General features: G+C 44.5%; 1 protein-coding gene across 1 annotated transcript in view; it reads right to left on the reverse strand.

Moving 5' to 3' along the window:
• The window catches only part of LOC136577297 (zinc transporter ZIP10-like), a 130,601-nt gene that overhangs the window by 32,491 nt on the left and 71,091 nt on the right, over positions 1-27,019 (reverse strand). Inside the window, exon 6 of the mRNA XM_066577155.1 lies at positions 26,277-26,400. Coding sequence (XP_066433252.1) covers positions 26,277-26,400 — 124 coding nt within the window. The remainder of the gene's footprint in view (positions 1-26,276; positions 26,401-27,019) is intronic.

Here is a 27,019-nt window from a genome sequence, read left to right on the forward strand (position 1 = left end):
ATAAATGTTACAGGGGTTCGCCTATACACTTGCTGCTGAAAGGATTGAAGGGTTCGCCTATAGTCTTGCGACAGAAGAATTGTTTCAGGGGTTCGCCTATACACTTGCTACTGAAAGGTTTGAAGGATCCGCCTATACTCTTGCTACAGAAATGTTACAGGGGTCCGCCTATACTCATGCTACATAAATGTTACAGGGGTCCGCCTATACTCTTGCTACAGAAATGTTACAGGGGTCCGCCTATACTCTTGCTACAGAAATGTTACAGGGGTCCGCCTATACTCTTGCTACAGAAATGTTACAGGGGTCCGCCTATACTCTTGCTACATAAATGTTACAGGGGTCCGCCTATACTCTTGCTACATAAATGTTACAGGGGTCCGCCTATACACTTGCTACTGAAAGGATTGAAGGGTTCGCCTATACACTTGCTACTGAAAGGATTGAAGGGTTCGCCTATAGTCTTGCGACAGAAATGCTACAAGGGGCCGCCTATACTCTTGTTACATGAATGTTACAGGGGTCCGCCTATACTCTTGCTACTGAAAGGATTGAAGGGTCCGCCTATAGTCTTGCGACAGAAATGCTACAAGGGGCCGCCTATACTCTTGCTACATAAATGTTACAGGGGTCCGCCTATACTCTTGCTACATAAATGTTACAGTGGTCCACCCATACACTTGCTACTTAAAGGTTTGAGGGGTCCGCCTATACTCTTGCTACATAAATGTTACTGGGGTCCGCCTATACTCTTGCTACATAAATGTTACAGAGGTCCGCCTATACTCTTGCTACATAAATGCTACAGGGGTCAACCCATCCACTTGCTACATAAATGTTACAGGAGTCCGCCTATACTCTTGCTACATAAATGTTACAGGGGTCCGCCTATACTCTTGCTACATAAATGTTACAGGGGTCCGCCTATACACTTGCTACTGAAAGGATTGAAGGGTTCGCCTATACACTTGCTACTGAAAGGATTGAAGGGTTCGCCTATAGTCTTGCGACAGAAATGCTACAAGGGGCCGCCTATACTCTTGTTACATGAATGTTACAGGGGTCCGCCTATACTCTTGCTACTGAAAGGATTGAAGGGTCCGCCTATAGTCTTGCGACAGAAATGCTACAAGGGGCCGCCTATACTCTTGCTACATAAATGTTACAGGGGTCCGCCTATACTCTTGCTACATAAATGTTACAGTGGTCCACCCATACACTTGCTACTTAAAGGTTTGAGGGGTCCGCCTATACTCTTGCTACATAAATGTTACTGGGGTCCGCCTATACTCTTGCTACATAAATGTTACAGAGGTCCGCCTATACTCTTGCTACATAAATGCTACAGGGGTCAACCCATCCACTTGCTACATAAATGTTACAGGAGTCCGCCTATACTCTTGCTACATAAATGTTACAGGGGTCCGCTTATACTCTTACTACATAAATGTTACAGGGGTCCGCTTATACTCTTGCTACATAAATGTTACAGGGGTCCGCTTATACTCTTGCTACATAAATGTTACAGGGGTCCGCCTATACTCTTGCTATATAAATGTTACAGGGGTCCACCCATACACTTGCTACTGAAAGGTTTGAGGGGTTCGCCTATACACTTGCTACTTAAAGGTTTGAGGGGTCCGCCTATACTCTTGCTACATAAATGTTACAGAGGTCCGCCTATACTCTTGCTACATAAATACTACAGGGGTCTGCCTATAATGTTGCTACATAAAAGTTACAGGGGTCTGCCTACACTCTTGCTACATAAATGTTACAGGAGTCCGCCTATACTCTTGCTACATGAATGTTACAGGGGTCCGCCTATACACTTGCTACTGAAAGGATTGAAGGGTTCGCCTATACACTTGCTACTGAAAGGATTGAAGGGTCCGCCTATACTCCTGCTACAGGAATGTTACAGGGGTCCGCCTATAGTCTTGCTACATAAATGTTACAGGGGTCCACTTATACTCTTGCTACATAAATGTTACAGGGGTCCGCTTATACTCTTGCTACATAAATGTTACAGGGGTCCGCCTATACTCTTGCTACATAAATGTTACTGGTGTCCGCCTATACTCTTGCTACATAAATGTTACAGGGGTCCGCCTATACTCTTGCTACATAAATGTTTCAGTAGCAAGAGTATAGGCGGACCCCTGTAACATTTATGTAGCAAGAGTATAGGCGGACCCCTGTAACATTTATGTAGCAAGTGTATAGGCGGACCCCTGTAAGGATTGAAGGGTTCGCCTATACACTTGCTACTGAAAGGATTGAAGGGTTCGCCTATAGTCTTGCGACAGAAGAATTGTTTCAGGGGTTCGCCTATACACTTGCTATTGAAAAGTTTGAAGGGTCCGCCTATACTCTTGCTACAGAAATGCTACAGGGGTCCACCCATACACATGCTACATAAATGTTACAGGGGTCCGCCTATACTCTTGCTACATAAATGTTACAGGGGTCCGCCTATACTCTTGCTACATAAATGTTAGTGGTCCACCCATACACTTGCTACTGAAGGGTTTGAGGGGTTCGCCTATACACTTGCTACTGAAAGGTTTGAAGGGTCCGCCCATACTCTTGCTACATAAATGTTACAGGGGTCTGCCTATACTCTTGCTACATAAATGTTACTGGGGTCCGCCTATACTCTTGCTACATAAATGTTACAGGGGTCCGCCTATACTCTTGCTACATACAGTTAGGGCCAGAAATATTTGGACAGTGACACAAGTTTTGTTATTTTAGCTGTTTACAAAAACATGTTCAGAAATACAATTATATATATAATATGGGCTGAAAGTGCACACTCCCAGCTGCAATATGAGAGTTTCCACATCCAAATCGGAGAAAGGGTTTAGGAATCATAGCTCTGTAATGCATAGCCTCCTCTTTTTCAAGGGACCAAAAGTAATTGGACAATGGACTCTAAGGGCTGCAATTAACTCAGAAGGTGTCTCCCTCGTTAACCTGTAATCAATAAAGTAGTTAAAAGGTCTGGGGTTGATTCCAGGTGTGTGGTTTTGGATTTGGAAGCTGTTGCTGTGACCAGACAACATGCGGTCAAAGGAACTCTCAATTGAGGTGAAGCAGAACATCCTGAGGCTGAAAAAAAGGAAAAAATCCATCAGAGAGATAGCAGACATGCTTGGAGTAGCAAAATCAACAGTCGGGGTACATTCTGAGAAAAAAGGAATTCACTGGTGAGCTTGGGAACTCAAAAAGGCCTGGGCGTCCACGGAAGACAACGGTGGTGGATGATCGCCGCATACTTTCTTTGGTGAAGAAGAACCTGTTCACAACATCAACTGAAGTCCAGAACACTCTCAGGGAAGTAGGTGTATCTGTCTCTAAGTCAACAGTAAAGAGAAGACTCCATGAAAGTAAATACAAAGGGTTCACATCTAGATGCAAACCATTCATCAATTCCAAAAATAGACAGGCCAGAGTTAAATTTGCCGAAAAACACCTCAAGAAGCCAGCCCAGTTCTGGAAAAGTATTCTATGGACAGATGAGACAAAGATCAACCTGTACCAGAATGATGGGAAGAAAAAAGTTTGGAGAAGAAAGGGAACGGCACATGATCCAAGGCACACCACATCCTCTGTAAAACATGGTGGAGGCAACGTGATGGCATGGGCATGCATGGCTTTCAATGGCACTGGGTCACTTGTGTTTATTGATGACACAACAACAGACAAGAGTAGCCGGATGAATTCTGAAGTGTACCGGGATATACTTTCAGCCCAGATTCAGCCAAATGCTGCAAAGTTGATCGGACGGCGCTTCACAGTACAGATGGACAATGACCCCAAGCATACAGCCAAAGCTACCCAGGAGTTCATGAGTGCAAAAAAGTGGAACATTCTGCAATGGCCAAGTCAATCACCAGATCTTAACCCAATTGAGCATGCATTTCACTTGCTCAAATCCAGACTTCAGACGGAAAGACCCACAAACAAGCAAGACCTGAAGGCTGCGGCTGTAAAGGCCTGGCAAAGCATTAAGAAGGAGGAAACCCAGCGTTTGGTGATGTCCATGGGTTCCAGACTTAAGGCAGTGATTGCCTCCAAAGGATTCGCAACAAAATATTGAAAAAAATATATTTTGTTTGGGTTATGTTTATTTGTCCAATTACTTTTGAGCTCCTAAAATGTGGAGTGTTTGTAAAGAAATGTGTACAATTCCTACATTTTCTATCAGATATTTTTGTTCAACCCTTTAAATTAAACGTTACAATCTGCACTTGAATTCTGTTGTAGAGGCTTCATTTCAAATCCAATGCGGTGGCATGCAGAGCCCAACTCGCGAAAATTGTGTTACTGTCCAAATATTTCTGGCCCTAACTGTAAATGTTAAAGAGGTCCGCCTATACTCTTGCTACATAAATGCTACAGGGGTCCGCCTATACTCTTGCTACATAAATGTTACAGGGGTCCACCCATACACTTGCTACATAAATGTTACAGGGGTCCGCCTATACTCTTGCTACATGAATGTTACAGGGGTCCGCCTATACACTTGCTACTGAAAGCATTGAAGGGTTCGCCTATACTCTTTTTACTGAAAGGATTGAAGGGTTCGCCTGTAGTCTTGCGACAGAAGAATTGTTTCAGGGGTTCGCCTATACACTTGCTACTGAAAGGTTTGAAGGGTCCGCCTATACTCTTCCTACAGAAATGTTACAGAGGTCCGCCTATACTCATGCTACATTACTGTTACAGGGGTCCGCCTATACTCTTGCTACATAAATGTTACAAGGGTTCGCCTATACTCTTACTACATAAATGTTACAGGGGTCCGCCTATACTCTTGCTACATAAATGTTACTGGGGTCCGCCTATACTCTTGCTACATAAATGTTACAGGGGTCCGCCTATACTCTTGCTACATAAATGTTTCAGTAGCAAGTGTATAGGCGGACCCCTGTAACATTTATGTAGCAAGAGTATAGACGGACCCCTGTAACATTTATGTAGCAAGTGTATAGGCGGACCCCTGTAAGGATTGAAGGGTTCGCCTATACACTTGCTACTGAAAGGATTGAAGGGTTCGCCTATAGTCTTGCGACAGAAGAATTGTTTCAGGGGTTCGCCTATACACTTGCTATTGAAAAGTTTGAAGGGTCCGCCTAAACTCTTGCTATAGAAATGTTACAGGGGTCCACCCATACACTTGCTACATAAATGTTACAGCGGTAGGCCTATACTCTTGCTACATAAATGTTACAGGGGTCCGCCTATACTCTTGCTACATAAATGTTAGTGGTCCACCCATACACTTGCTACTGAAAGGTTTGAGGGGTTCGCCTATACACTTGCTACAGAAAGGTTTGAAGGGTCCGCCCATACTCTTGCTACATAAATGTTACAGGGGTCCGCCTATACTCTTGCTACATAAATGTTACAGGGGTCCGCCTATACTCTTGCTACATAAATGTTACAGGGGTCCGCCTATACTCTTGCTACATAAATATTAAAGAGGTCCGCCTATACTCTTGCTACATAAATGCTACAGGGGTCCGCCTATACTCTTGCTACATAAATGTTCCAGGGGTCCACCCATACACTTGCTACATAAATGTTACAGGGGTCCGCCTATACTCTTGCTACATGAATGTTACAGGGGTCCGCCTATACTCTTGCTACTGAAAGGTTTGAAGGGTCCGCCTATACTCTTGCTACAGAAATGTTACAGAGGTCCGCCTATACTCATGCTACATAAATGCTACAGGAGTCCGCCTATACTCTTGCTACATAAATGTTACAAGGGTTCGCCTATACTCCTGCTACATAAATGTTACAGGGGTCCGCCTATACTCTTGCTACATAAATGTTACAGGGGTCCGCCTATACTCTTGCTACATAAATGTTACAGGGGTCCACCTATACTCTTGCTACATAAATGTTACAGGGGTCCGCCTATACACTTGCTACTGAAAGGATTGAAGGGTTCGCCTATAGTCTTGCGACAGAAGAATTGTTTCAGGGGTTCGGCTATACACTTGCTACTGAAAGGTTTGAAGGGTCCGCCTATACTCTTGCTACAGAAATGTTACAGAGGTCCGCCTATACTCATGCTACATAAATGCTACAGGGGTCCGCCTATACTCTTGCTACATAAATGTTACAAGGGTTCGCCTATACTCTTGCTACATAAATGTTACAGGGGTCCGCCTATACTCTTGCTACATAAATGTTACAGGGGTCCGCCTATACTCTTGCTACATAAATGTTACAGGGGTCCGCCTATACTCTTGCTACATAAATGTTACAGGGGTCCGCCTATACACTTGCTACTGAAAGGATTGAAGTGTTCGCCTATAGTCTTGCGACAGAAGAATTGTTTCAGGGGTTCGGCTATACACTTGCTACTGAAAGGTTTGAGGAGTCCGCCTATACTCTTGCTACATAAATGTTACTGGGGTCCGCCCATACACTTGCTACATAAATGTTACAGGGGTCCGCCTATAGACTTGCTACTGAAAGGTTTGAAGGGTTCGCCTATAGTCTTGCGACAGAAGAATTGTTTCAGGGGTTCGCCTATACACTTGCTACTGAAAGGTTTGAAGGGTCCGCCTATACTCTTGCTACAGAAATGTTACAGGGGTCCGCCTATACTCTTGCTACTGAAAGGTTTGAGGGGTTCGCCTATACACTTGCTACTTTAAGGTTTGAGGGGTTCGCCTATACACTTGCTACTTAAAGGTTAGAGGGGTCCGCCTATACTCTTGCTACATAAATGTTACTGGGGTCCGCCTATACTCTTGCTACATAAATGTTACTGGGGTCCGCCTATACTCTTGCTATATAAATGTTACAGGGGTCCACCCATACACTTGCTACTGAAAGGTTTGAGGGGTTCGCCTATACACTTGCTACTGAAAGGTTTGAAGGGTCCGCCCATACTCTTGCTACATAAATGTTACAGGGGTCCGCCCATACACTTGCTACATAAATGTTACAGGGGTCCGCCTATACACTTGCTACTGAAAGGATTGAAGGGTTCGCCTATAGTCTTGCGACAGAAGAATTGTTTCAGGGGTTCGCCTATACACTTGCTACTGAAAGGTTTGAAGGGTCCGCCTATACTCTTGCTACAGAAATGTTACAGGGGTCCGCCTATACTCTTGCTAGTGAAAGGTTTGAGTGGTTCGCCTATACACTTGCTACTTAAAGGTTTGAGGGGTTCGCCAATACACTTGCTACTGAAAGGTTTGAAGGGTCCGCCCATACTCTTGCTACATAAATGTTACAGGGGTCCACCTATACTCTTGCTACATAAATGTTACAGGGGTCCGCCTATACTCTTGCTACATAAATGTTACAGGGGTCCGCCTATACTCTTGCTACATAAATGTTAAAGAGGTCCGCCTATACTCTTGCTACATAAATGCTACAGGGGTCCGCCTATACTCTTGCTACATAAATGTTACAGGGGTCCACCCATACACTTGCTACATAAATGTTACAGGGGTCCGCCTATACTCTTGCTACATGAATGTTACAGGGGTCCGCCTATACACTTGCTACTGAAACGATTGAATGGTTCGCCTATACACTTGCTACTGAAAGGATTGAAGGGTTCGCCTATAGTCTTGCGACAGAAGAATTGTTTCAGGGGCTCGCCTATACACTTGCTACTGAAAGGTTTGAAGGGTCCGCCTATACTCTTGCTACAGAAATGTTACAGAGGTCCGCCTATACTCATGCTACATAAATGCTACAGGGGTCCGCCTATACACTTGCTACATAAATGTTACAAGGGTTCGCCTATACTCTTGCTACATAAATGTTACAGGGGTCCGCCTATACTCTTGCTACATAAATGTTACAGGGGTCCGCCTATACTCTTGCTACATAAATGTTACAGGGGTCCGCCTATACTCTTGCTACATAAATGTTACAGGGGTCCGCCTATACACTTGCTACTGAAAGGATTGAAGGGTTCGCCTATAGTCTTGCGACAGAAGAATTGTTTCAGGGGTTCGCCTATACACTTGCTACTGAAAGGTTTGAGGAGTCCGCCTATACTCTTGCTACATAAATGTTACAGGGGTCCGCCCATACACTTGCTACATAAATGTTACAGGGGTCCGCCTATACACTTGCTACTGAAAGGATTGAAGGGTTCGCCTATAGTCTTGCGACAGAAGAATTGTTTCAGGGGTTCGCCTATACACTTGCTACTGAAAGGTTTGAAGGGTCCGCCTATACTCTTGCTACAGAAATGTTTCAGGGGTCCGCCTATACTCTTGCTACTGAAAGGTTTGAGGGGTTCGCCTATACACTTGCTACTTAAAGGTTTGAGGGGTTCGCCTATACACTTGCTACTTAAAGGTTTGAGGGGTCCGCCTATACTCTTGCTACATAAATGTTACTGGGGTCCGCCTATACTCTTGCTACATAAATGTTACTGGGGTCCGCCTATACTCTTGCTATATAAATGTTACAGGGGTCCACCCATACACTTGCTACTGAAAGGTTTGAGGGGTTCGCCTATACACTTGCTACTGAAAGGTTTGAAGGGTCCGCCCATACTCTTGCTACATAAATGTTACAGGGGTCCGCCCATACACTTGCTACATAAATGTTACAGGGGTCCGCCTATACACTTGCTACTGAAAGGATTGAAGGGTTCGCCTATAGTCTTGCGACAGAAGAATTGTTTCAGGGGTTCGCCTATACACTTGCTAGTGAAAGGTTTGAGTGGTTCGCCTATACACTTGCTACTTAAAGGTTTGAGGGGTTCGCCAATACACTTGCTACTGAAAGGTTTGAAGGGTCCGCCCATACTCTTGCTACATAAATGTTACAGGGGTCCGCCTATACTCTTGCTACATAAATGTTACAGGGGTCCGCCTATACTCTTGCTACATAAATGTTACAGGGGTCCGCCTATACTCTTGCTACATAAATGTTACAGGGGTCCGCCTATACTCTTGCTACATAAATGTTAAAGAGGTCCGCCTATACTCTTGCTACATAAATGCTACAGGGGTCCGCCTATACTCTTGCTACATAAATGTTACAGGGGTCCACCCATACACTTGCTACATAAATGTTACAGGGGTCCACCTATACTCTTGCTACATGAATGTTACAGGGGTCCGCCTATACACTTGCTACTGAAACGATTGAATGGTTCGCCTATACACTTGCTACTGAAAGGATTGAAGGGTTCGCCTATAGTCTTGCGACAGAAGAATTGTTTCAGGGGTTCGCCTATACACTTGCTACTGAAAGGTTTGAAGGGTCCGCCTATACTCTTGCTACAGAAATGTTACAGAGGTCCGCCTATACTCATGCTACATAAATGCTACAGGGGTCCGCCTATACACTTGCTACATAAATGTTACAAGGGTTCGCCTATACTCTTGCTACATAAATGTTACAGGGGTCCGCCTATACTCTTGCTACATAAATGTTACAGGGGTCCGTCTATACTCTTGCTACATAAATGTTACAGGGGTCCGCCTATACTCTTGCTACATAAATGTTACAGGGGTCCGCCTATACACTTGCTACTGAAAGGATTGAAGGGTTCGCCTATAGTCTTGCGACAGAAGAATTGTTTCAGGGGTTCGCCTATACACTTGCTACTGAAAGGTTTGAGGAGTCCGCCTATACTCTTGCTACATAAATGTTACAGGGGTCCGCCCATACACTTGCTACATAAATGTTACAAGGGTCCGCCTATACACTTGCTACTGAAAGGATTGAAGGGTTCGCCTATAGTCTTGCGACAGAAGAATTGTTTCAGGGGTTCGCCTATACACTTGCTACTGAAAGGTTTGAAGGGTCCGCCTATACTCTTGCTACAGAAATGTTTCAGGGGTCCGCCTATACTCTTGCTACTGAAAGGTTTGAGGGGTTCGCCTATACACTTGCTACTTAAAGGTTTGAGGGGTTCGCCTATACACTTGCTACTTAAAGGTTTGAGGGGTCCGCCTATACTCTTGCTACATAAATGTTACTGGGGTCCGCCTATACTCTTGCTACATAAATGTTACTGGGGTCCGCCTATACTCTTGCTATATAAATGTTACAGGGGTCCACCCATACACTTGCTACTGAAAGGTTTGAGGGGTTCGCCTATACACTTGCTACTTAAAGGTTTGAGGGGTCCGCCTATACTCTTGCTACATAAATGTTACAGGGGTCCGCCTATACTCTTGCTACATGAATGTTACAGGGGTTCGCCTATACACTTGCTACTGAAAGGTTTGAAGGGTCCGCCTATACTCTTGCTACAGAAATGTTACAGGGGTCCGCCTATACTCTTGCTACAGAAATGTTACAGGGGTCCGTCTATACTCTTGCTACATAAATGTTACAGGGGTCCGCCTATACTCTTGCTGCTGAAAGGTTTGAGGGGTTCGCCTATACACTTGCTACTTAAAGGTTTGAGGGGTCCGCCTATACTCTTGCTACATAAATGTTACTGGGGTCTGCCTATACTCTTGCTACATAAATGTTACAGGGGTCCGCCTATACTCTTGCTACTGAAAGGTTTGAGGGGTTCGCCTATACACTTGCTACTTAAAGGTTTGAGGGGTCCGCCTATACTCTGGCTACATAAATGTTACTGGGGTCTGCCTCTACTCTTGCTACATAAATGTTACAGGGGTCCGCCTATACTCTTGCTACATAAATGTTACAGGGGTCCGCCTATACTCTTGCTACATAAATGTTACAGGGGTTCGCCTATACACTTGCTACATAAATGTTACAGGGGTCCGCCTATACTCTTGCTACTGAAAGGTTTGAGGGGTTCGCCTATACACTTGCTACTTAAAGGTTTGAGGGATCCGCCTATACTCTTGCTACATAAATGTTACAGGGGTTCGCCTATACACTTGCTACATAAATGTTACAGGAGTCCGCCTATACTCTTGCTACTGAAAGGTTTGAGGGGTTCGCCTATACTCTTGCTACATAAATGTTACAGGGGTCCGCCTATACACTTGCTACTGAAAGGATTGAACGGTTCGCCTATAGTCTTGCGACAGAAGAATTGTTTCAGGGGTTCGCCTATAGACTTGCTACTTAAAGGTTTGAGGGGTCCGCCTATACTCTTGCTACATAAATGTTACAGGGGTCCGCCTATACACTTGCTACATAAATGTTACAGGGGTCCGCCTATACTCTTGCTACTGAAAGGTTTGAGGGGTTCGCCTATACTCTTGCTATATAAATGTTACAGGGGTCCGCCTATACTCTTGCTACATAAATGCTACAGGGGTCCACCCATAGACTTGCTACTGAAAGGTTTGAGGGGTTCGCCTATACACTTGCTACATAAATGTTACAGGGGTCCGCCTATACTCTTGCTACATAAATATTACAGGGGTCCGCCTCTACTCTTGCTACATAAATGTTACAGGGGTCCACCTATACTATTGCTACATAAATGTTACAGGGGTCCGCCTATACACTTGCTACATAAATATTACAGGGGTCCGCCTCTACTCTTGCTACATAAATGTTACAGGGGTCCACCTATACTCTTGCTACAGAAATGTTACAGGGGTCCGCCTATACTCTTGCTACTGAAAGGTTTGAGGGGTTCGCCTATACACTTGCTACTTAAAGGTTTGAGGGGTTCGCCTATACACTTGCTACTTAAAGGTTAGAGGGGTCCGCCTATACTCTTGCTACATAAATGTTACTGGGGTCCGCCTATACTCTTGCTACATAAATGTTACTGGGGTCCGCCTATACTCTTGCTATATAAATGTTACAGGGGTCCACCCATACACTTGCTACTGAAAGGTTTGAGGGGTTCGCCTATACACTTGCTACTGAAAGGTTTGAAGGGTCCGCCCATACTCTTGCTACATAAATGTTACAGGGGTCCGCCCATACACTTGCTACATAAATGTTACAGGGGTCCGCCTATACACTTGCTACTGAAAGGATTGAAGGGTTCGCCTATAGTCTTGCGACAGAAGAATTGTTTCAGGGGTTCGCCTATACACTTGCTACTGAAAGGTTTGAAGGGTCCGCCTATACTCTTGCTACAGAAATGTTACAGGGGTCCGCCTATACTCTTGCTAGTGAAAGGTTTGAGTGGTTCGCCTATACACTTGCTACTTAAAGGTTTGAGGGGTTCGCCAATACACTTGCTACTGAAAGGTTTGAAGGGTCCGCCCATACTCTTGCTACATAAATGTTACAGGGGTCCGCCTAAACTCTTGCTACATAAATGTTACAGGGGTCCGCCTATACTCTTGCTACATAAATGTTACAGGGGTCCGCCTATACTCTTGCTACATAAATGTTAAAGAGGTCCGCCTATACTCTTGCTACATAAATGCTACAGGGGTCCGCCTATACTCTTGCTACATAAATGTTACAGGGGTCCACCCATACACTTGCTACATAAATGTTACAGGGGTCCGCCTATACTCTTGCTACATGAATGTTACAGGGGTCCGCCTACACACTTGCTACTGAAACGATTGAATGGTTCGCCTATACACTTGCTACTGAAAGGATTGAAGGGTTCGCCTATAGTCTTGCGACAGAAGAATTGTTTCAGGGGTTCGCCTATACACTTGCTACTGAAAGGTTTGAAGGGTCCGCCTATACTCTTGCTACAGAAATGTTACAGAGGTCCGCCTATACTCATGCTACATAAATGCTACAGGGGTCCGCCTATACACTTGCTACATAAATGTTACAAGGGTTCGCCTATACACTTGCTACATAAATGTTACAGGGGTCCGCCTATACTCTTGCTACATAAATGTTACAGGGGTCCACCTATACTCTTGCTACATAAATGTTACAGGGGTCCGTCTATACTCTTGCTACATAAATGTTACAGGGGTCCGCCTATACTCTTGCTACATAAATGTTACAGGGGTCCGCCTATACACTTGCTACTGAAAGGATTGAAGGGTTCGCCTATAGTCTTGCGACAGAAGAATTGTTTCAGGGGTTCGCCTATACACTTGCTACTGAAAGGTTTGAGGAGTCCGCCTATACTCTTGCTACATAAATGTTACAGGGGTCCGCCCATACACTTGCTACATAAATGTTACAGGGGTCCGCCTATACACTTGCTACTGAAAGGATTGAAGGGTTCGCCTATAGTCTTGCGACAGAAGAATTGTTTCAGGGGTTCGCCTATACACTTGCTACTGAAAGGTTTGAAGGGTCCGCCTATACTCTTGCTACAGAAATGTTACAGGGGTCCGCCTATACTCATGCTACATAAATGTTACAGGGGTCCGCCTATACTCTTGCTACATAAATGTTACAGGGGTCCGCCTATACTCTTGCTACATAAATGTTACAGGGGTTCGCCTATACACTTGCTACATAAATGTTACAGGGGTCCGCCTATACTCTTGCTACTGAAAGGTTTGAGGGGTTCGCCTATACACTTGCTACTTAAAGGTTTGAGGGGTTCGCCTATACACTTGCTACTTAAAGGTTTGAGGGGTCCGCCTATACTCTTGCTACATAAATGTTACAGGGGTCCGCCTATACTCTTGCTACATGAATGTTACAGGGGTTCGCCTATACACTTGCTACTGAAAGGTTTGAAGGGTCCGCCTATACTCTTGCTACAGAAATGTTACAGGGGTCCGTCTATACTCTTGCTACATAAATGTTACAGGGGTCCGCCTATACTCTTGCTGCTGAAGGGTTTGAGGGGTTCGCCTATACACTTGCTACTTAAAGGTTTGAGGGGTCCGCCTATACTCTTGCTACATAAATGTTACTGGGGTCTGCCTATACTCTTGCTACATAAATGTTACAGGGGTCCGCCTATACTCTTGCTACTGAAAGGTTTGAGGGGTTCGCCTATACACTTGCTACTTAAAGGTTTGAGGGGTCCGCCTATACTCTTGCTACATAAATGTTACTGGGGTCTGCCTCTACTCTTGCTACATAAATGTTACAGGGGTCCGCCTATACTCTTGCTACATAAATGTTACAGGGGTCCGCCTATACTCTTGCTACATAAATGTTACAGGGGTTCGCCTATACACTTGCTACATAAATGTTACAGGGGTCCGCCTATACTCTTGCTACTGAAAGGTTTGAGGGGTTCGCCTATACACTTGCTACTTAAAGGTTTGAGGGATCCGCCTATACTCTTGCTACATAAATGTTACAGGGGTTCGCCTATACACTTGCTACATAAATGTTACAGGAGTCCGCCTATACTCTTGCTACTGAAAGGTTTGAGGGGTTCGCCTATACTCTTGCTACATAAATGTTACAGGGGTCCGCCTATACACTTGCTACTGAAAGGATTGAACGGTTCGCCTATAGTCTTGCGACAGAAGAATTGTTTCAGGGGTTCGCCTATAGACTTGCTACTTAAAGGTTTGAGGGGTCCGCCTATACTCTTGCTACATAAATGTTACAGGGGTCCGCCTATATACTTGCTACATAAATGTTACAGGGGTCCGCCTATACTCTTGCTACTGAAAGGTTTGAGGGGTTCGCCTATACTCTTGCTATATAAATGTTACAGGGGTCCGCCTATACTCTTGCTACATAAATGCTACAGGGGTCCACCCATACACTTGCTACTGAAAGGTTTGAGGGGTTCGCCTATACACTTGCTACATAAATGTTACAGGGGTCCGCCTATACTCTTGCTACATAAATATTACAGGGGTCCGCCTCTACTCTTGCTACATAAATGTTACAGGGGTCCACCTATACTATTGCTACATAAATGTTACAGGGGTCCGCCTATACACTTGTTACTGAAAGGTTTGAGGGGTTCTCCTATACACTTGCTACTTAAAGGTTTGAGGGGTCCGCCTATACTCTTGCTACATAAATGTTACAGGGGTCCGCCTATACTCTTGCTACATAAATGTTACAGGGGTCCACCCATACACTTGCTACTGAAAGGTTTGAGGGGTTTGCCTATACACTTGCTACTGAAAGGTTTGAGGGGTCCGCCTATACTCTTGCTACATAAATGGTCCGCCTATACTCTTGCTACTGAAAGGTTTGAGGGGTTCGCCTATACACTTGCTACTTAAAGGTTTGAGGGGTCCGCCTATACTCTTGCTAATAAATGTTACTGGGGTCCGCCTATACTCTTGCTACATAAATGTTACAGGGGTCCGCCTATACTCTTGCTACATAAATGTTACAGGGGTCCACCCATACACTTGCTACTGAAAGGTTTGGGGGGTTCGCCTATACACTTGCTACTTAAAGGTTTGAGGGGTCCGCCTATACTCTTGCTACATAAATGTTACAGGGGTCCGCCTATACTCTTGCTACATAAATGTTACAGGGGTCCGCCTATACACTTGCTACTGAAAGGATTGAAGGGTTCGCCTATAGTCTTGCGACAGAAGAATTGTTTCAGGGGTTCGCCTATACACTTGCTACTGAAAGGTTTGAAGGGTCCGCCTATACTCTTGCTACAGAAATGTTTCAGGGGTTCGCCTATACACTTGCTACTGAAAGGTTTGAGGGGTTCGCCTATACACTTGCTACTGAAAGGTTTGAGGGGTTCGCCTATACACTTGCTACATAAATGTTACTGGGGTCCGCCTATACTCTTGCTACATAAATGTTACAGGGGTCCGCCTATACTCTTGCTACATAAATGTTACAGGGGTCCGCCTATACTCTTGCTACATAAATGTTACAGGGGTCCGCCTATACTCTTGCTACATAAATGTTACAGTGGTCCACCCATACACTTGCTACTGAAAGGTTTGAGGGGTTCGCCTATACACTTGCTACTTAAAGGTTTGAGGGGTCCGCCTATACTCTTGCTACATAAATGTTACTGGGGTCCGCCTATACTCTTGCTACATAAATGTTACAGGGGTCCGCCTATACTCTTGCTACATAAATGCTACAGGGGTCCGCCTATACTCTTGCTACATAAATGTTACAGGGGTCCGCCTATACTCTTGCTACATAAATGTTACAGGGGTCCGCCCATACACTTGCTACTGAAAGGTTTGAGGGGTTCGCCTATACACTTGCCACTTAAAGGTTTGAGGGGTCCGCCTATACTCTTGCTACATAAATGTTACTGGGGTCCGCCTATACTCTTGCTACATAAATGTTACAGGGGTCCGCCTATACTCTTGCTACATATATGTTACAGGGGTCCGCCTATACACTTGCTACTGAAAGGATTGAAGGGTCCGCCTATAGTCTTGCGACAGAAGAATTGTTTCAGGGGTTCGCCTATACACTTGCTACTGAAACGTTTGAAGGGTCCGCCTATACTCTTGCTACAGAAATGTTACAGGGGTTTGCTTATACTTTGGCTACAAAGATGTTTGAGGGGTTCGCCTATACTCTTGCTATTGAAAGGGGTTTACCTCTACTCTTGCTACACAAATGTTTCAGGGGTTCACCTATACACTTGCCACTAAAAGGTTTGAGGGGTTCGCCTTTACTCTTACTACAGAAATGTTACAGGGGTTCACCTATACACTTGCTACTGAAAGGTTTGAGGGGTTTCATCTATACTCTTGCTACAGACACCTTGCTATGACACCTTGGGTCAACCAGGTGGAGGCTGGGACCGACCCTGACCCCGCTCACATGTTTTCCACACAGAGTATTGCGTGTCCTACCTCTGTCATGGTTTCTCGGGCTTATTATGCCACCTCCTCCTCCTGCTTGGGGTCTGGGGTGGTCGACAGGTATTTGCTGTCGTGTTACCACAATTATCTGAGACACTGGTTTGGATGAATCAAAAGAAGTGTAACAGATTAAAGGAGACGTTTACAGCTGTACTAGCATCTGAGTCCGCTTCATGCCCACGATTGCTGAGTGTGTGGGCAGAGGCCGAGGTCCTGGGTGGGGTGAAACTCTGCCATGTGTGGGCACTCTGGTTGCTTCATATTTCGTACTGTCCCTGGGTTGCAGGGGCTCGCCTATGCTGTGGGTGCATAAAGATCTCCCATTGCGGTGTTTTACCTATCAGGCACAAATAAACTGAATGACTTGGGTAGGGTGCAGAGCACAGACGGCTTTCCCATTGCATTGTTCAGCTATCTGACACATACACCGAATTAACTGTTTGGGGACACATGGATTTCCCATTGCTATGTAACTCACGGCACATTGGGTCAGCCAGGTGGAGGCTGGGACCGAGCCTGGCCCTGGGCAGGCTCACATGCTTCCCACACAGAGTATTGCGGGTCCTACCTCAGTCATGGTTTCTCTGCCTTATTATGCCACCTCCTCCTCCTGCTTGGGGTCTGGGGATCAGCGCTGGTCAACATGTATTTGCTCTCGTGTTACGAGAGACACTGTTATCTGAGACACTGGTTTGGACCAATCAAAAGAAGCGTAACTGAATTAATGAGAAGTTCACAGCAGTACTAGCATCCGAGTCCGCTTTATGCCTACGATTGCTGAGGGTATGGGCAGAGGCCGTGGTTCTGGGGGTGTGGGGTGAGTGGCAACTGTGCCAGGTTTAGCCTGTGGAACTTCTTCGTGGTTCATCCCATCTTTGGAGCGATGAAAGCAACCACAAGTGACAGCACATTGGGTCAACCAGGTGGTGGCTGGGACCGATCCTGACCCTGGGCCTGCTCACGTGCTTCTCACATGGAGTATTGCGGGTCCTAGCATGGTCATGGTTTCTCGGGCTTATTATGCCACCTCCGCCTACTCTTTGGGGTCTGGGGATCAGCGCTGGGCGACATGTATTATCTCTCGTGTTTAGTATCTCGGATAACTGTGGTAACACTAGACTGGAGCATTCACAGGAAGCGTTACTGATTTATTGAGACTTTCACTGCACATGTGGTGGCTACTTTTGCGACATCTGCTTCAAACCATTCTTTGGTGTTAATCTGCATTGCTGCATTGTGGAGATGTGTAGACGTGCTGGCACCTGAGTCCCCTTTATGCCCCCGTTAGCGGCTCCTGACAATTTTGTGACGGAGGTGGCACGGGAATTATGATCGGACGTCAATCTATCATCAATTTTCATCTGAAATTGTGGGATATCGCCCACACTTTTAAGTAGGGTGGCTGCCAGACCCTGCCAACCCTCTGCAGTGTGTGTCTCCGGTGGTGTGGCTTTCAAGCGAGCGTGTGCCATAAGGGCAGCTGTACGCTGCGCAGGGAAAAATTTGAGTACGCTGTGGACACTGGCTCATGCAGGGGATTGGACAGCAATGCCAGCATGTAGCCCAGGAGAAGAGGCAGCAGTGTCCCCCGCAGGCAGTGATTGGCCTTGGCTGCAGTTAGTGTGGTGCTTAGCTAAGATGTGCCAGCGCGTGTGCCTTGCTAATGATGGTCTGTCCCAACTAAATTGTTAGGGGGGTGACCGCCAGGCTCGTGCCCCCTATTTGGCTTTATAGTGCAACTTGGGAGTGTGGGAGATATCATATATGTTCACCATTTTGTATATATTTTCTGTTATCAACTGTGAATATACTGTATTTTGTCTATAATGTTTTAAACCTCTGGGAGAAGGAACATCGCCCCCCCACCTCCACAAGAATTTAAGGAGCAGGGCCTATTGTCCCAAGAACTGGAAAAACCAGTTCTAACTGGCCAAACCTAAGTAGGAGTTCTTTGTCTTGGACAACAGAGAGGAGAACAGGATGTACTCCTCATGAGACCCAATTCAAGAATGAACTGAGCGCGCTCACTGAAGTTCCTCCCAGATGGATGAGATCACAAGCTACCTCACAAATACCTCCCTCTGAGAAGTGGCCTATCAGCTCACTGTAACTGCTAAATTGCCTGACTTCCTGTGTTGGAAATGATTTAAGTTTTGACCCGCGCTGAATAAAAGGAGTTTGCTTTTTTGGGGCACATGATGTAGCCGTGTGTTTCTTTGAAAGGCTCTCCAGGCCTGTACATATTATCTTAATTTGGAAACGCACAGTATATCTAAGATAGCGAATTTTGCGCTAACAGGAGCCTCAGATGCATCCATGCATGCTGCCCCTGCCATTCCCTATCCGTTTCTGTAGTGTTTCTATGACTTTCTGAGGTTTTCCGGTGTTTCATAAATCATCCCCCATGCGGAGCATCGGTCAGCCTGAAAAATACTCAAGTCGCCCATTGACTTCAATGGGGTTCGTTACTCGAAACGAGCTCTTGAGTGTAACGAAAAGCTCGACTCGAGTACCGAGCACCCGAGCATTTTGGTACTCGCTCATCTCTATTAAAAACGCATCGCACCAAAATTGCAAAGCACTATCTTGCAATGCGTTTTTAACATTAGAAAGTCCGATTCACAATCGCGTAAAAAAAAATACAGCTATATCGCAGCTTTAAAAAGACGCAAGTGGGTGTGAGCCCTTAGTATGATATGAGATAATTTGTCAAATGCTTTACTAAAGTCAAGATATACTATATCCACTGCATTTCCCTGAGCAACCCAGTTGGTGTTTCTGTTATAGAAGGAAATTAAATTCTGGCATGACTTGTTTGTTACAAACCCATGCTGCTCTGGATAATTATTCCATTTTCATCCAAGTACTTGCATACATGCTGTTTAATAATTTGTTCAAAGATGTTTCCCAATATAGAAGTCAGGCTTCCAGGCCTGTAGTTTCCTGGATCCACCTTATTCCCTTTTTTAAACATAGGGACAACATTTGCCCTTTTCCAATCTTCTGGGACTTTTCCTGTTCTCCAGGAATTATGGCGAGTGGCTCAGCAATTACCTCCGCTGCTTCCTTTAGTATCCTAGGATGGAATTCATCTGGACCTTGAGACTTGAATTCATTTGAGTTATTCAAGTGTTCTCTCACCATCTTTCTGCTTATAGATGGCCTGCATTCTTTTATTCCCCCAATAGCACGGGGAAGATCAGTTGGTGTTCCATCTGAGAGAAAACAGATCTAAAATAGGAATTTAAAAGTTCAGCCTTCTCAACATCATTCTTAACCAATTCACCATTTTCATCTTGTAATAATCCAATAGCATCTTTGACTTTTCTTTTGCTTTTGAACCCCTGCCTTCCCTCCCAAATTCCTTTTTTATTGCTTTTGGCCTCTGTTGCAAGCCTCAATTCATTATCAGTTTTAGCTTTTCTGACACTTGCGCTACAGTTTCTGCAGACCACAGTATATTCTTCTTTAGATATCCCCCCTCTTTCCATTTGATAAACATATTTTTCTTCCTCTTTAACATGTGTGCAAGTTCTGTGTTCATCCATCCTGGTCTCTTTAAATGCTTCCCATTCTCCCTTCTTTTAGGGATTGTTAAAAAATGTGCTTTGAGAATCTCATTTCGAAATATTTCCCAACCTTCTTGGACATTTCTGTCCTTAAGAACATCCAGCCATTGGATCCTTCCTATCCTTTCTGAGTTTATTAAAATCTGCCTTTTTGAAATCCATCCTTGACGTCTGAGTTTTCTCAGATCTTGCTCCCCTTTTTATCCAACATCCAAGGATAGCATGATCACTGCCTCCTAAGGTCCCAGTCACTCTTCCTCAACCATTTCCTCCCTGTTGGTAAGAATTAAGTCCAAGATAGTAGATCCTCTTGTTTTCTCTTCGAGCTTTTGGAAGATAAAGTTGCCAGCAAGAGCGGATAAGAATTTGTTGGATCCATTACTTTTGCTTGAGAAAGATTCCCAACAAATGTCTGGATAGGTAAAATCTCCCATGATCACTATGTTGTGCTTTTTGAGAGCTTGGCCATCTGATATAGAAAGAGTTCATCCATATAGTAAATGCCTACAATGCTGTCCTTTCTGTTGTTCTCTCCTTGTATTCTTACCCAAACAGTTTCTACAGAACTCCCATGATCTGAAGCTTGAATCTCTGTGGAGATTAATGTTTTCCTAACATACAACGCAATACAACCTCACATTTTTTAGGTCTATTTCTTATAAATATGCTGCATCCTTAAAGCCTTGTATTCCAAATCATGTGTATCATTCCACCAAGTTTGCGTGATACCTATGACATCATATTTCTCTTCCTGTGTTAGGAGCTCGAATTCTCCTTGTTTGTTTCCCATGCTCTGTGCATTTGTTTATAAAACATTTTAGTTTGTGATCGGTGTCTCTTGTTCCTCTACTTTCCTTCTGATTTTTTTTGTTTTGGTTCTTTCTGTCCACTTCTAATAGCAAAGTTCTCAAATTTATTACTTAGCTGTATATTTTTACCTGGCCTTTCACTTCCCTTCCCATATTGTTGTAGTTTAAAGCTCTTCTAATGAATGAAGCAAGGCGCCCACCAAATATAAGCTTACGGCCGCCTGCAGACGAGCGGAAATCCCGCCGCGGGATTTCCCGCGGGTTTTCCGCCGCTGAAAGTCTGCATAGGAGTGCATTACAATACGCACTCCTATGCAGACGGCCGCGGTTTGGCCGCGCGAAATCTCGCGCGGCAAACAAACCGCGGCATGTTCTAATTTTGTGCGGAGCACGCACTCACCTGGCCGCCGGCTCCGGTCTGCGCATGCGCCGGCTGCGCGGCAGCCGGCACATCAAAGAGCCGGGGCCGCCAGGCGCGGGTGAGTACGCGCTCGCCCCTGCAGGCTCTGGGGTCGGATCGCGCGGCGAGATTTCTCGCTGCCGGATCCGACCCGCTCGTCTGCAGGCGGCCTACCTGTTTTTGTAAGGTGCAACCCATCTCTAGCAATCAGTCCATCGTATAGGTAATTCACTCCATGGTCTAGAAATCAAAATCTTTGCTGACGGCACCATCGACATAGCCAATTGTTCACCTCTAGAATCCTGTTCCATCTTCTTATTCAATGGCCATCCACTGGAAGGATGGATGAGTAGAGCACCTGTGCTCCTAGTTCCTTCACCTTCTTTCTGAGGTCTTCAAAGTCTCTGCAGATAGGTGTAAGGTCCTTTTTTGCAGTGTCATTTGTCCGTACATGTATTCGTAGGAATGGGTGGTGTTCTGTAGGACTGAAGAGTCTTGACAGCCACATCTTTTATTTGTGCCCCTGGAAGACAGCACACCTCTCGAGAGGTGTCAGGTCTGCAGACAGCGGCCTCTGTTCCTCTCAATAGGAAATCCCCCATAACCATCACTTTCCTTTTCTTCTTCACAACAACACTTTTTTTTCTCCATTCCAGAGGACTCTGTGCTTACTACACAGTTCTTTGTGGGTGGAGTTATTCCTTGCTGTACCTCTTTCTCCTCTGCTCTTTGTGGGTAGAGTCATTTCTTGCTGTACCTTTTACTCCTGCTCAGGAACCAGTACCAGGCCCCACTGCGTGAGAACCTGGTACCGCTTCCCAAGCAGTATGGGTGCTGGCTGACTCCTGAGTCTCCTGCTTCTTTGGGTCACATGCTTCCATTCCTCGGCTTCTGCAGCTACACTGGACATTTCTTTTCCTTCAACATTTTGAATACTTTTTTCTACTCTGTCAAGTAAATCTTCACCTTCCTTAACACGTTTCAATGTACCTATTCTGTCCTGAAGACTTTGCACCTTTTCCTCCAGTAGAGAGACAAGCTTACATTTCTGGATGGTGAAGTTTGGCTTTTCCTCTGGCAGGTCTGTAAACACATAGCATACATTGCAGCTCACCATATGGCTCCTCTCCTTTTCCATGTTGTCAGTTGATGTCCACTTCCAAACTTCTAAAAGTCAAGAATTGTAGTAAAGATATACAACCTATAAGATACTACTAATTGTACAGGTCTGCTATGTCCTCCGAGCAGCTAGACCTGGCTAATCCCAGCAATCTTCCCACTTGCAATGATTCTTTTTCTCTTCCTAGAATGCACACAGAATATACAAATGATCTTCCTGCAGCTCCAATGTCTGTTCTCTTAAATGCTTCATTTTTTCCCAACATCTCATGAGTCTCTCCTGATGCTGTGAAACTGGAACGAGAAGCATTTCACACTGGAAGAGTTCTCTCAGGGCTAACAAAACCTCAAGAAGTGAACTGAGCAGACATAATAGGATTCAGATAAAAACTACAGAAAAGGATCACGTATACCCAGCCTCACAGAGAAGATGGGTTTTTGGAGAACTGGGTGGACTTTGTTGTCGGCTACAGGTTCTACAGTAGGGATGGGCTGCATTTCAATAGGAAGGAAGCAGCTGTGCTGGGGAGAAGATGGGTAGAAGGTTGGAAAGTGTTTAAACTATGGACTGGGGGAGGGCAAAAAGAGTAATAAGGGGGAAAACAGTGTAGACAGTGACCTGGGACCAAGTATTGGGAATGGGGGTCAAGTAGGGGGTGGTATTAGTGCAGACAGACCAGATAGGGCAGCTAATAGGACCATAAGTAGCATAATTAATATAAAGAATATTATAAACAACCAGATAAATTGTAAGGCAACAATTGCAAGAAGTCTGATCAGTAAAGTGGGTGAGCTTAATGCAGGAATATTTGAAGACAATTACGACATAGTAGGAATAACGGAAACATGGCTTGATGATAAGCGCGATTGGGCAGTGAATTTACAGGGTTACAATCTTTTCAGAAGAGACCGTGGTTACCAGAAAGGGGGAGGGGTATGTCTGTATGTTAAATCCCACTTATTGCCAAGGCTACGGGAAGATATAGGTGCAGGAGATGAAGGCGTGGAATCTCTGTGGGTAGAAATACAGGGCAGGAAAAATAACGAAATTCTGATAGGGGTTTTCTATAGTCCACCAAAAATAAAAGAAAAAACTGAAAACTTATTATTAAGGCAATAGAAGAGGTGTCAAACCACAATGAAGTAATTATCATGGGAGACTTTAATTATCTGGATATAACATGAAAAGACAAAACCTGCAAATCTCTCAAGGGCGATAAATTATTGAGAACAATTAAAGATAACTACCTTACCCAACTTGTATGGGAGCCAACCAGAGGGAGGGCCACTCTGGACTTATTAACTCTGGACTTATTATTAACTAACAAACCAGACTGAATCATGGGGGTGCAGGTGGAGGGACACTTGGGAAATAGTGACTACAATATAGTTTATTCCCAGCTGTTATTCAATAAGAAGCCTTATCAGGGAGCGACCATAAAAGTAGACTTCAGTAAAGCAAAATTTGATCAGCTTAGAACTACTAATCGGTATCATTAATTAGGACAGCGTCACCAATACACACTAAATGGGGTACTGGTAGGGATAAGTGAGATAGAAAGGGACCTGGGGGTACTAGTGGATTGTATATTTAACTGGTGCAATCAATGCCAGTCAGCTGCTGCAAAAGCTAATAAAGTCTGGGGCTGCATTAAAAGAGGCATAGGGGTGAGGGACAAGAACATTATTCTACCGCTCACCATCAGGGCCACAGGCTTTATCTGTTTGTTATTTTACTCTATGTTTGGCACACTAGGTAGCCTTATCTTGGGGACCTATTGTTTGAGCAGAAAAATTTGTTGAAGCCTATTTTTGGCTGCCTGCTTGAATATTAGATTGGTTGTCTGAACTTTTGATAGGAGTCTAGCATTTCTACATTAGTGTTGCTGACATTGCAACACTTTTAGGAGGATAGGTATGCAGCTTTAAATACAGGATCCTCTTTAGCTGACCTATCTGAACATGCACCTGACTTTCTATTAATGTCAGTGCATATGACTAGAAATTCTACATTAGTGCTGCTAACATTGCAACACTTGTAGGAGGATAGGTATACAGCGCTAAATACAGGATCCTTATAGCTGACATATCTAAACACGCATCTGACTTGTGACTACTGTCAGTGCATAAGTTCTTTATCCGAGTCCTCCTTCCTTCTTTACCAACGTAGCCACTATACCATCGTACCCTGCTGGCTTTTTGTCTAACGGTGTCTGGTATATATATATACCTGTTGGCGACATCTTCGCAGACAACCTACTTTCTTGCCAATTTAATCCTACTGATTATATATCCTAAAAGAGGAAGATAGCTTAGTCAATTAAATGATTGACGCTATTAATCCCACTAAAGATTTTTTGGTCAAATATACATCTGTGGCTCCTGATGAACCGCTCTAAAGCGAGCGGAGAAACGCGTTGAGCCGTATTTCTCTGTGACTTCACCAGTCATTCAGAGCCGTAGTTCTCTGCGACCTCTACATACGACTGTCACCAGTCATTCAGTGCAGGAACTCTGTATATGCACTAAAGTTATCCACTTATACTGACCATGCTATTGTGACCATTATCTACATTGGAGACATTGGATGCATAATTCAAACTTGCACCGAAATATATCTTCTCCTCTTTTTTGTGTTAATGTATGTTAGTACTGTTAGTCAGCCCGTATATGTTTTTAAGAGTTTCTAATAAACTATATTCTTTTAGTCTATACCTGTGAAGCGCTATATAAGGCACTTGCCAGGCCCCACATGGAATATTGTGTACAGTTCTGGTCACCGGTGCTCAGGAAAGATGTTGCAGTGCTTGAGGGGGTTCAAAGAAGGGGAACTAAATTAATAAACGGAATGGGAGGACTGGAATACCCAGAGAGGCATCAAAATTGGCATTATTCACCCTGGAAAAAAGATGGCTAAGGGGTGATCAAATAACTATGTATAAATACATGAGGGGGCAATACAAGGATCTCTCCCATGATCTGTTTATACCCAGGACTACGACGGTAACAAGAGGGCATCCGCTACGTCTAGAAGAAAGCAGGTTTCATCACCAACACAGAAGGGGGTTCTTTACTGTAAGAGCAGTGAGACTGTGGAACTCTCTGCCGGAGGACGTAATGATGGCAAAATCCTTAGAGGAGTTTAAGAACGCTATGATATTACAGGATATAAACATTAAATAACCATCTGGATTGTTGATTCGGGTCTTGGAGTCAGGTAGGAACTATCAAAACAGTTGATCCAGGGATTATTCTGACTTCCATTATGGAGTCAGGAAGGATTTATTTCCCCCAAATGGGCTAATTGGCTTCTGCCTCATTGGGTTTTTTTTTGCCTTCCTCTGGATCAACAAGGTGGGTGGAAACAGGCTGAACTAGAGGGACATTGTCTCCCTTCAGCCTAACATACTATGTTACTACTGTGTTTCCCTGAAAATAAGACCCTGTCTTATATTGATTTTTGCCCCATGAAAACTCAGACATAAAGCCATAAAGCAATGTTGTGCATTTAGTACCTACAGCCTATAGTAGGCTGGATGGAAGAGCGTTCCCTTGGTAGTATGTGTTTCTCCGACTGTAGTAGAAGTCAGCCACGCTTTCTAATACATACCAAGGCATACAACTTTTACGTTGGGAGTCATTACCATTAAGCTGCATACATGTGGGCTATACGCCAGTCATCTGATCGTAAAATGTTCTTTCCCCATCAGCATTGGGTAAGACCAACAACCATTCATGTAACCCTGCAGAAATCCAAAATAAATAAGATCACCTGCCGAAGGATTTAATTGCAGCCATTCAGAATCTGATTGCTGATTTAGTTTGTGGTCAGATAGTTTTCTTCCCCCGGCGGACTCCTCCACTTTCTGTTTCCATTTCAACCCGCTTGCTCTTTCCTAAACAAAATGAAACAGCACATAAGCGAATCTGGTCTCATACAACCATAAATGGCCTGTTCTTGTTTGATTTACGCCATAAGGCTCCAGTTGGAGAAATTTGGACAAATTTCCAACTATTTTAGTTATTTAGCTCATAACCTAACATATTTAGGAGCTAATGGCTTCTAACTGATGTTTTTTCTTGAGTCTGTAAACTACTGCATAGACAGCCTGCAAACATGATATTCTGCTTGTCTGCAGCTGCCACTAGGGGGAGCATGTGAGCTCACTGCATACAGTGTTCCATGTATGGCAGTAAGCTCCTAAGGCTCTGCCAGGGGAGGCTGCAGACAGAATGGAAAGCCTATTGTTTCCTGCAAACTCCGCTGTCACCCAGTTCACCGTCTAGTGTAAACACTTTCATGTAGCACCTTTTTTTTTAAATTTGCTGCCCAAAAATTAATTGGCTCCTAAATTTTTAGAGATAGAAGCCAAATACACAAGCGATTCTTTCTGGCCTGTTTGTGCAGGATTAGGATGCCGTAAAACACTGTCTTGAAAACTTTTACTTTTCAGCCATGAATGTCGCCGCCAGTCAGGTAACTGTTTAACCCCTTAATGACATGGCCTATTTTGG

The sequence above is a fragment of the Eleutherodactylus coqui genome, chromosome 8, assembly GCF_035609145.1.
Source record: "Eleutherodactylus coqui strain aEleCoq1 chromosome 8, aEleCoq1.hap1, whole genome shotgun sequence".
NCBI classification, from domain to species: Eukaryota; Metazoa; Chordata; class Amphibia; order Anura; family Eleutherodactylidae; genus Eleutherodactylus; species Eleutherodactylus coqui.